We start from the raw sequence: 11,466 nt of genomic DNA, 5'->3' as shown, positions 1-11,466 counted from the left end.
TCTCCAGGTGGGTTTTCAGAAGCTGTCATCCTTCGTCAGAACTTTGTTAGGCAAAGGATGCATCTTTCTGTGACTAAATGACTCACACCTGCTCTTTGGCATGTGATTTCAGTCCTGTAATAAAGACCCTCCCACACGGGGACCCCTCTCAGTGTTGTGGCCTCAGTCCCCACTTTGCTGAATACCGTGGAGGCTCGTGGAAGTAAAATAGATTTCCCTAACCAGAAGATCAAACTTACACCTGTTTCTAACTGCTTATTTAAATTTGTTAGCATATCAAAGTAAAATACTCTGTTATAAACCTCAATTCAGAGCCATTGAAAGCTCTTGGTTATATATGAGAACTCATAAAGATTTAAAACTAATTCTACCTAGAAGTTTCAGCTTAATCATTTTAAACAAATAACAGCAGAAGGAAGTGGTGATTATCTACCCACTGTTCTAATTTTAAAATTTGAATAATTAACCTTCCAGGAAAAAAAGCACAGAATTTTAAGAGCAATTCAATCCAATAAATGTTTAATTTAGAAATAGATTGGCATTGCTGGTACAGACTGCTACCCTTGATTTATTATGGTAGCAGTGCCCATGAAATCAGTCTTTACTTCGGTAAAACTCTTAGAGCATTAATGCCCTTAAGTTCTGCTTTCAGGCACCTAAATGCTGAATTGCTGAATTATGGGGATTATGACTTGTATAAAAGGCATAAAAATTGCTACATCAAATTTTGTTACCAAAAGTGCTGTTACTACAGATTTCATATTCTGAAAATCAGTTTCTCCCACGTAGAACTATTAATACTTAATGGTTATTTCTTAAGGTTTATATCTAGAATTAAGTATTTATTATTATACCCAACTATGCAAAAGCTTTTGTTCAGCAGTAGCCTTTTAAGGATAAAAGTCAGTGGTCCAGAGGGTTTGGCACCAGTATGTTGTAATACAGAAAGGCACATCCTTCCTGGAGCTCTTCAGGGGAATCTAGTTATCAAAGTATCCCAAGAAATTTCTTCTCCAAAAGTGTCACTTCACTATAAGGAGAACGTCAGTACGCTGGTAACCGCCTCAATGTAAATTACCTAATTACCCTAATTACCTTCTTTCAAATGAAAGAAAAGGAATAAAAAGAAGAGGAAGAAGGAAGAGAGGAAGAGGAAAGGAAAGAAGAACAAATAATAGAGTAATCTAGCTTCTCTGCCCCAGAAGCAATTAACATGGAAAGCAGAATGGACCAAGCTAAACATTAACAACCCCTTCTGTTTGGCCTTTGACAGCATGGAGTGGTGACAAGTACACCTGGCTTCCAGAAACCACCTAGACAGTTCAAAATCCAACCTCACCATTTAGAAGCATGTGACCTTGAATAAGTTAATTAGCCTCTCTGAGCCTTTGTTTTCTCATCCATCAATAGAAATGATCCCACCAACCTCCGGAGTAGTAGGTATAAGTTAGAGAACAAGCTTACTCCCTGGCCAGAGGTACTTAGCCTCTCCCAAGGTCTGAAGCACTAACAGCTTAAATTGGGGTTCAGAACTAGTCGCCCTAGGACATACCTCAGTGGTATGCATATTATTTTGAGCTAAAGGCAACCAGGACCCTGTAGGCTCAAGAGAAACTTCTGACCCCCTCCCTGTAACTACCTAGAAGTTTGAATCGGGAACTTGCCCATAATGAGATTATCAGAGATAACTTTTTAAAAAATCTATCTATAGGGCAGGGAAAATTACTAATTATGGGACATCTGCTCTTCTCATCTTGCAATGATCCTCTGAAGCTCTAAGCTACCTTACTTCATCCTTAGCTCAAAATGCCTCGTGTATCTGACCCTCTCAGGTAGGTAAAGGTTTATTACGGATATTGATGCTCCACCAGGGAAATCAGAACATAGCCAATGCTATTGTATTTTTTATTAAAAAACAAATTAAATAAAATAGTGATCGATTCTATATAAAATTGAACTGGAGTCCATAGTTCAGGGTGGGGAAGGCTCAGAAGAGGGAGACAAGGATGCGGCTGCATGCGATTCTTTTTCTTCATATCTGGGAGGCAGTTCAGATGAGACGTGCAGAGTTTGTGAGATCTCTGAGGATGAAGTAGTCCCAGAAATAGTATATATGGGTACACGCTCTCTCTCAGCGTCTGCACCTCGGCCCTCAGGAGTTGGGGTCCTGCTAAAAAGAGAGCACATGAAAGTGAGGAGAGGAAAGAGTAACACACCTTGAGGAGATTCTTTTCAAATTTTTAAGAGCACTTGCAACCATCTAAGGAGTAATTTTTTCCACATTCTGTTTCTTACAGATATGTTTTAATTCCTTATCCCTTACTTTTCTTCGAGCTGAATGTTAATGACAATAGTCTGACTCCTGTTGTCATTTCCTTTGTCATTGAACAGACAGGGAATGCAAATGCATAGATGCTTTTCAAAAAGAGCACACACACACACATGCACACACACACGGAGTTACTGTTCTCTGCTATTTTGTCTTCTGAGGCAGCTAACGTAAGGTAGACAAACTTACACAAATAGAAAATTAAATCATTAGACCAAAAACTTGAAGAAAGTGGGAAGGTGTACTAATTAATAGAGTGGGCTCTAGCAAATGGCAGACCTGCATCTGAATTTCCACTGCTACTTTCTAGCTGTGTGTTCCTGGGCAAGTTATTTAACCTCTCTAAGCATCAGTTTCCTCATCTGTAAAATGGAAATGATAACAGTGCCTAACTTCTGCGTGGCTTTAAGAATGATAAGTGATAATACAAGAAAAGCCATACTCTGGCACACAGAAATCATATTAGCAGCAGAAGTAGTTTTTTTTAAGTTAACATACATTTATTTTAGGATGTAGAGAAATTCATCATTGGAGAAAAGAGCAGAAAAAGTCACTAACAGAAGACGTGGTTCCATAGTGTAGTGGTTAGCTCGTCTGCTTTACATGCAGAAGGTCCTGGGTTCACGCCCCAGTGAAGCCATGGTCCATGGTCTACGGCCATGCCACCCTGAACAAGCCCAATGTCTGATCTTGGAAGCTAAGCAGGGTCAGGCCTGGTTAGTACTTGGATGAGAGACCACCTAGGAAGACCAGGTGCTGTAGGCATAAATAATAATAATAATAAAGAAAGAATTCAGAGCCTAACCTCTCATTTCATCCATGCAGGCAATTCCTACCTTCACCTCTGGTCAGATCTCTAGCTCATCACTCATCACTCAGTTGGAAGCACAAGAACATGTGCCTTAAAATGCAAATAACCAGCTAAGGCAGCACCCGTCCCCAGCACGCTCACTGTTTCTCAGGTCCTGCTTCTCACTGCTTTCAAAATTTACATATCTCAATGTCTCGAAAGTCAGTTTTCACTGAGTCCTGCTCATCCACTTTGTCCTGGGAAATTCTCCTGCAATCCTTTCATTTTCTACATCCTGGTTTCCCATTCAAGATGGTGCCAGAGCCTTTACCAGCCCTGCTCCTCCCTGGCACTTCCCAGAACTCCTTCCTGTCACACCTGCCCCTCCTGTGATCCTCCACAGGTTTTAACTTGTTGCCCTCCTGGATTCAGCAACCTGTTCACAGTTCCATCTCCAGCACCTCATCTCTCTCATAAGACCTAGCCTTTCCAGTCTACCTGAAAGGTCCACATCTAGCTACCCCTCCACCACAAGCCAGCTCACCATCTGCTCCCCACTTACACGAAGCTCATGTCCCACCTCCTCCTCAGTCAGGGACATTCCACTGTCCTTATCACTCATCCCTGACACGATGATCTCTGCTTTTCCTCACCGTCATCTCTACTCCAGTTTCCCTCCCACATTCCTCCCCTTTCTGATCATCACAGTTCCAAGGTCCTGTTACCTCAGGCCTGTCCATGAGACTTGGCCTCCTAACTGGTCTGGCCACCTCCAGCCTTTCCCCATTGTGAATTGTGCTAACTAAACAGTGCTTGGATCCCATTGCTCTGACTCTGAAAACTTCAACTTCATTCCTCTGCGTAAAGGAAAAGCACTCAGATTTCTGCTGTTTTATCTGACGCCAGGTACACCTCCTAATTTGTGGCACATGGGGTGCATGGGGTAGGGGTGTGGAGCTTATATTTCTCTTGAATGAATCCGAGAAGGCTCTGAGGCTCTGGGAACAACTTGGTCAGGTCAGGATGCACTCAGGTACTTCCACTAGATACTAAAACCCTCTGTACCTGTTGGAAGCCCCCTTGCACTCCCACATCTCCCCATGATCTAAAGCAGCAAGCAGGGGCCTCCCGAGCCCTGCTCAGTACTCGGTCTGCCTGATGGATTGTTAAATGTTTTGAGGGTCATCCCTGCTAAGAGCACAGAAAGGTGCCTGGAGAAGGCTTCACATTAGCCTGGAATAGCCACACTTGTAATTTTTAACTTATGTGCTGCCCAAAGTTTCCTGAAAAGTATTGTTAATATTAAGGCAATAATTCTGACATCATGTCAGCAAAAACGACACTCACACTTCATGTTTACTCCTGTACCACAGCCTTAAAGCTAATTTGGCCTGAATTTAGGTATAGGCCTGAAAATGTTGAAATGCTACTCTCGAAGTTCTAGTAGAAAGTCTTACCTGTCATTAAAAATACTGTCATATGAGGGTGGATTTTCATCCGAAAGCAAACCGCTAGCCCCGGGACTTCGAGTTACTGCAGAAGCTGAGGATTCAGGAAAGTAAGGTGGTGGAGGGGGCGGAAATATTATCACAGCATCACCTAAGGAGACAATATTTTGTTGAAGATAGATGAGTAATAAATGCAAACAAATTAGCAAGAGCAAAATAAATTAATTATATATTTGGCCCATCTATAGAAATGGTCAAAACATCTGTGCTAACTCCAGAATTAAAAAGTGAGCTGATTAAATTTATAGAGACAGAGGGTAGAGGTTTTGGGGGGCTGGAGGTAAGGGGAATTGGAGTTAGTGTTTAATGGATGTCAAGTTTCTGTTTGGGATGATGGAAAATCTTCTGGAAATGGATAGTGGTGACAGTTGCACAACACTCTGAATGTACTTAATGCCACTGCATACTTTAAAATGGTTAAAATGGTAAACTTTATGTTATATGTATTTTAGCACAATTTTAAAAAATAGTGGACCTATATTTCATAGGAAATCTGAGCTAAAGCACTTCAGTGAAGCAATTGCTGGCAATGTACCTCCCTTGCGATGTCTACAGCTTTAAAGCTTTTTTTGTTTGTTTTTAACTTACAATTTTGATTCAACAAAAGTTAGCTATTGGATAAAGTGCTTTGTTCTTCAAATGAAGTTTCAGCCTCTGAACAAAGGACAGTCAACTACCCTACTGCCTGTCGCTGTTAATTGCCATAGCTGTGGTTTATGCTCTTGTAGAGTCTTTTATCTAACAACATTTCACCCAAGCTTTACAAAACAAAGTCTCACTCAAAGAAAAGTTTGTTTTCTGCATTTCTGTTGCTACTGTTCACTCCAACACACACACCTGTGTTTGGGAAGGAGAAACTAGGGACCAGATGCAAGCTCTAATTTGTATTCTGATTCCAGTACAAAATGTACCACATGAGTTGCCCAGAACATTCTAGACAATGTTCAAGCACCATTGGGTAGAGGTCTGAGGGTGGCCGTGGATAAGCACCAGATGATAGCCCGGGAAAAATGATGGGAGAGGTCTTCTCCACAGGGAGACTGGTTTGCACTGGCAGCAGATCTGACGCTTGCCTAGGTAGGTACAGGATTCTTTAAAGCTGTCGGGCACATTTGCCAGTTACCAACCCAGCAAGGCCCTGACTAAGCTATTTAACCCTTTTAGGCCTCTGCTGCCACATCTGTAAATTGCAGGCTATAGCTGTACTTGCCTCAGAGGACAGGTAGGAGCATTGGATTCACATTAAAACAGTGTTGGTCACAGAGGGAACCCTCTCGGCTGTTTCACACCCATAAAGCTGCTTTCTTCACACTCTGCAAGCAAGTGGCACTTATTTGCATGTTTGAAGAAACACTCACAAGTGGCGGTCTTGGCCAGTGGTTCCACTCTCCACCTTGTTGCCTCGAGCACTTCCCTAAAGGTAACTTAGCCCTTCAGAAAATGCATTAACTCCATCGCTCCTTCTGCAGGGAGAGGTGGTTAAAGCTTATGTTGCTAACCTGAACTTGATAAAGCATAATGATCGTCATTTAATCTTTTTAGAAGGTCTTAGTAGATCAAAGGAAGTAATGTTGTGTTCACTTTAATTACACATCACGCAACATTGGACCTAGGAATAAGCCTCTAAAGCAGGCCACCTATCAAACATAAACAAGGAAATGCTCAAAGTTACCAGTTATCTCTGGGGCTTATGCATCCTTCTGTCCAGTCAGCTCCCAGGCCTCCCACACCTTGCAACCTGCTTTCCCCAGAAAGAAGTCCCATCTCCCCCTGGGACTTCCCTTTTACTATGTCCTGCAGGACTTGATGTCCTCTGTGAGTTGACAGCATATACCCCTTTAAGAGAAGGCTGTTTCCTACACCTGCTTGTGTATCCAGGGTCTAGCACTGAGTGCGCCCACAATGAGGATATCATGTGTCTTGGTTTATCTGTTCTAAGGGAGGGGAAGGGGCTTCCTTTCTGGAAACAGCTGAATTCTGGAACTTAGCAAGAACTTCCTCTTATCACCCAATTTCCCTCATATGGCAGAACTGACCATGGGTAGATGATGTCTAGAGTCTTATCAATTGTGCTAAAAAGGTATGATTTCTAAAAATTTAAACCCTAGCCCATAATATCAAAGGAGATAAAAACGAGGAGTTAGGGTGCTAGATTTTCACGGGTTTGATGAGACTTAAAGGGTTACGTGGAAAAGATTTTAAACTATGTGCCAACATCAAGACGGAACCACCCAGGAGTCACCCTGCCCCAGTTCCCTGGTGCCCCTCCCCCCATGCCAGCCACCAGGAGGGAGAGTGGGTCCAGAAACTCCCCGATAGCAAACCCGAAAGACACACCTCAAAATGATCCCAACAAAATAGAAGACTATGAGCCTCTCACAAGTGTATTTACCTGTACTCCACTGTGTTCTCCAAAAGGACTGAGATTGTGTATATCGGGTGAGCCCTTTCGTCATGTAACAACTACTCAGAGCACTTGGTGAAAATGAAACCAGCAGACACAGAAAGTGAAACCAGCAGCCCAGTGCCCTCGGAGGGATGCTATGGGAAGGTCATAGTATATGTACGTGTGACATTGCCTGGGTTTGGATCCTGGCTCTGCCACTTGCTAGTTTGTGACCTTGGGCAAGTTATTTGATATCCCTGGGCCTCAGTTTCTCCATCTCTAATACAGAGCTACTAAGAGTATCTCCTTCCATGGATTGTTGTGTGACTAAATTTCACACAATAAGTCCTTGAAGAGCACATGCAAAAGCACTTAGATGGGTATTTGGCACAGGAATAAACTTTATATATGTGTTAGCTGTTATTAATACATAACTAATATTTACTTTGTCACCATAAGTATATAAATGCACAGGAAGTCAATTGAGAACGTCAACTCTGGCTCAATGCATGGATTGTCTGTAAATCCACCTATCCTTCCTCTCCAAGGCCAGTGCCATACAGGACCCGCAGCCTAGGGAATTCCAACCCCCAGTCTGTGCTCAGTGAGTACTGCTTGCTTCAGCAGTTAGCCCCAAACATGAGAAACATCTCACTTGCCAGACTCTTTCACTGTTCCCTCCGTGGTTTCTGCTCTCTAATTCTCTTTGCCTAGCCTTTTAGATGTCAAGGCTGTGGCTTCAGAGCTTTATCCTTTCAAAAGTAGGAGACGGGGGCGGGGGGCAGGGTGGAACAAAACAAAACAGTGATTTGCAAAAACTGAGTATCTATGGGATTTTGTTGTTGTTGTTGTTGTTGTTGTGTGAAGCTGAGGCCAAAGCTAATGATGTTGTTATTGGGGGGGCGGGGGCTGACTCTGGGAAATGGTAATCCATCTATTCTGCAGCACCTGAGGGCCCCAAAAGGAATTTCTGGGCATTCCATGGGGGAAAGAAGTGACAGGTGTTGTCACATTTTATCTTTATCTATGCCACTGCTTCCAAACTTTGCCCCAACCCTGAAGCCAAGGATGAAGTTACAGAAAATGAAGAACAACATAGAAAACAGAAATCCCCCTCAAAACATAGAAGACCAGTAGACTTGGGACAGACTCAGAATTCTGGAATGTTAGGGCTGGAAGGGATCTTAGAAATGTAATGCTCATTTTATAGCTATATAAACTAAGGCCATGAGAGGTTAAGGACTTACCAAGGACAGTCAGCCAGTGACAGCCAGGGATGAGAACCCACGTGTCCAATAACACAAAGTGCCATAGGTGTCAGTGTGAGAATGACAGGGAAAAAAGATCACTTGGCAGTTCCCTCAGCTGACAAAGAGCTCTCAGGCTATCCTTGAGGTTCTTCTCACTTTCTTCTTAATTTTCTCTGTAACTTCGGTCAAGGTAAACATTTAATGTATTAAAGCTTTTGCTAAAAAATAAGGAATTGCAGGGGGGAAATTACTACTATGGGACTTTCTACAGCTGTGTGTCGGGGGTGGCGGGGGGGGAGAGAGAGAGAGAAGGTCTAGGCCAGACAAGGACAGCTCCGTGATTCCTTGATGCAACAGCCACTGTGATATATATAAGCAAGTACAGGAATGACAGACACCCACCTACAGTGACTTGGACGGGCTCCGTGTTCTGGGTCTGTCTCTCTTCACTTTCAGAGGCATTCTGGCCCTCACTCAAGTTGTTTCTCTTCTTAACATGGGCAACCACAAAGAAACACAATCCCACAAGGACAATCAAGGGTCCCATGATTTGCAAGGACAGGAATCCACAGAACTGGGGCTCCTCGGTGGAAATGTCTGTCTCATTCAGTGGTTCCTTCTCCCAGTCTGAGCCACACCCAGGGACCCAAATGCCCAGTATGCTGATGAGCATGCCACTGGTCAAGAACAGAAATCCAAAGATGAGGCACTGGGCGAACTGGCGGCTCTCTCCGCAGATGAAGGCTTGGTCAGGGTCCACCTGGTTGCCTCGCAGGCGCCTCTCCTGGAACTGAAGTAGTGCCCGGGAGCGGGCCAGGATCACAACCCCGAGCCCAACCGCTGCACATATAGGCCCAGCGAACTTCAGCACCATACTGCAATCTGGGATAGTTTCGTATTGGCACGTCTGGAACCCAAAGATGGAGAGCAGGGCTCCCACAAACAACAGGATGGCACCAAAGACGAAAAGGAAGAAAACGAGCATGCTGACATGCCTATCTTGCCGGACCCCATCTGACTCGGCTGCTGCAGGAGACATGGCCAGAAGACGTCCCTTTCCTGAAGAGGGGTGGGGGTGTGTTTTCTTCCCTCCAATGATTTCAATAGCTCTGCAAATATAACCAAACACCAAATTAAAGTGGGCATAGGTGTGTCTAACCCACCCTGTTCTTTTGCTGACCACACCAGGGTGAAATCATAGGGAATAGAACTTTATCCAACTGATACACTGTACAACAGTGAGTTGGTTTATGAGTCAGGACTGGCATTCGAAACTCTTGAATATTTAATTTTAGAAAGATATTCAAAAAGAGGATATGCAATTACCATGCACCCAAAAATCAAAACCCCTCACAGGGATGTAAAGTACAGCATAGGGAATATAGTCAATAATATTGTAATAACTGTATTTGGTGTCAGGCGGGTACTGACTTGTAGGGGGATCACTTTGTAAGTTGTATAAATGTTTAACCACTATGCTGTACACCTGAAACTAATATAATATTGAATGTCAACGGTAATTGAAAAATAAGTTTAAAATTTTTTAATTAAATTAAAAACCCATACAACAAAAGTGACTGGGTGTGGCTTTTCCTGTTTTGAGTCTTAAAAAATCACTCCCTCAGGCAAAAAAAAAAAAAAATGGCAAATGAGAGAAGAACCACGGGGATTATTTTTGATTTATACACATCCCACATTTCATCACAGCTGCTCTGAACATTTCCATGTCAGTGAATTTTCATTCAGCAACTAACTTTCCATTTCCTGTTTTAGATCTCAGCAACTTTCCATCCCATGCTTTATTCTAAGACTATATCTACAAGAGACCCAAGCTCAGCAGTTTAACTGAATGGCAAGGAGGTTCAGGAACACAGCGGGTTTGGCGAATATTAAGTTGATTCTGTCAAAATGTGATTGTTGAGTTCTCAAACAGGCACAGTCTGGGGCTGTCTTAGCCTGAAATCTGGTGGCCTGGCTGCTTGGGCCTGGGATGGCCCAGGGAAGTGTGGCACATCAGGCCAGGTAGAGCCTTGTTTCCCAGGTGGGCAGGCAGCCTCTCGCTCACCCTCCTCTGTGGTGGAGGTTTAGGCCGTTAAAAATAAGCAGTTGATAAAATCACCAGCTACAAAGCACTAAACATCAACAGAACTTGACTTTGAAAGAAGCATATAAGTGAAATCAAGTGGGAAAGCACCTTCTACAAGTTCACTCAAGCCCTGTACTTCAAGGGTGTCATATATTAAATGTACTTCGAGCGGTTGTTAGAGAGTTGTCTAGTTTATGCAGACTGACTTTATTATCTAGTTATCTCGTTTACTCTAATGAATGGGATATTTAACCAGGACCCTTCAAATAGGGCATTCAGGTATGAAAACTATCTTCATTGCTCAAGGAAGGAAAAAATATCTTGTGCTATTTGCACCCATGGTCACATGGTCACATATAGCCTCAAGACTGAGGCTATAAACCCAAGGCCATCCTGACAAACCCAACTCAGAACCAAGCAGGGTCAGTTTAGGTAAAGAAAGCAAACAGCCAGTATTATACTAGGAAGTACTTGTCCAGGAAAAAGTATGATAGAATCAGAAGGAAGTTGAAGAACGAAGGAAATGTAGGAGGGAAATAAGTTTTCATTTTAAACTTGGACAGACTTTATGTATGAAGATGCAATTAAGCTGAGACTTAAAGTGCAATACTTTTATTGCACTAATATATTTTTTAAATTTCTGAATCATGTAATCTCCTTTGCTGGTTCCGGAGATAAGGGTGATTCTCTGCTACAAAGTCCTCTCAGGAATTCATTGTATTTCCTGGAACCTTCAACTTTGAAGTGAGTCACAAGGCTTCAGTGGTCTAAAGGCAAAGTCCCAAATACTAGTAAAGAAAACAAAAGCCTAAAACTGGATTTGTAGCTTCTTTTCCATGGACTAGTGGACTAAGCAACTGGTATATCTGTTAATCCCTGATCTAGAACAGTGAATAGTGGATGGGTAGTCGGCCTGTATCCTCGCTCTCTCTCCCCCTCCCTCCTTCACTTCCCGCCCGCTTAGATTAGATAGATAGATAGATAGATAGATAGATAGATAGATAGATAGATAGATAGATAGATAGTGATAGATGATAGATAAATAGATGATAGATGATAGACAGATAGATAATGCACCTACAAACGGACACATAGACATCTACACTAACAGAAAATT

General features: G+C 42.8%; 1 protein-coding gene and 1 pseudogene across 3 annotated transcripts in view; one reads left to right on the top strand and one right to left on the bottom strand.

Moving 5' to 3' along the window:
• Positions 1–1,913: 1,913 nt before the first annotated feature.
• TMEM171 (transmembrane protein 171) overlaps positions 1,914–11,466 on the bottom strand; it is a 10,947-nt gene continuing 1,394 nt past the window's right edge. For 2 of the 3 annotated variants that reach the window (XM_006913132.3, XM_025047653.1), the window contains 3 exons: positions 8,666–9,372; positions 4,577–4,718; positions 1,915–2,170 (listed from right to left, as the gene is read on the bottom strand). In XM_006913132.3, coding sequence (XP_006913194.1) covers positions 1,972–2,170; positions 4,577–4,718; positions 8,666–9,302 — 978 coding nt within the window. In that variant the 5' untranslated portion in view covers positions 9,303–9,372 and the 3' untranslated portion in view covers positions 1,915–1,971. Of the gene's footprint in view, positions 2,171–4,576; positions 4,719–8,665; positions 9,373–11,466 lie in introns of all 3 variants that reach the window. The other variant, XM_015590370.2, reaches the window with a different exon arrangement.
• LOC112480896 lies at positions 2,979–3,094 on the top strand (annotated as a pseudogene).

Source organism: Pteropus alecto, unplaced genomic scaffold, assembly GCF_000325575.1.
Source record: "Pteropus alecto unplaced genomic scaffold, ASM32557v1 scaffold20, whole genome shotgun sequence".
Classification (NCBI taxonomy): Eukaryota; Metazoa; Chordata; class Mammalia; order Chiroptera; family Pteropodidae; genus Pteropus; species Pteropus alecto.
Note: the sequence above shows the minus strand (reverse complement) of the source record. Positions and strands in the feature narration are given on the sequence as shown.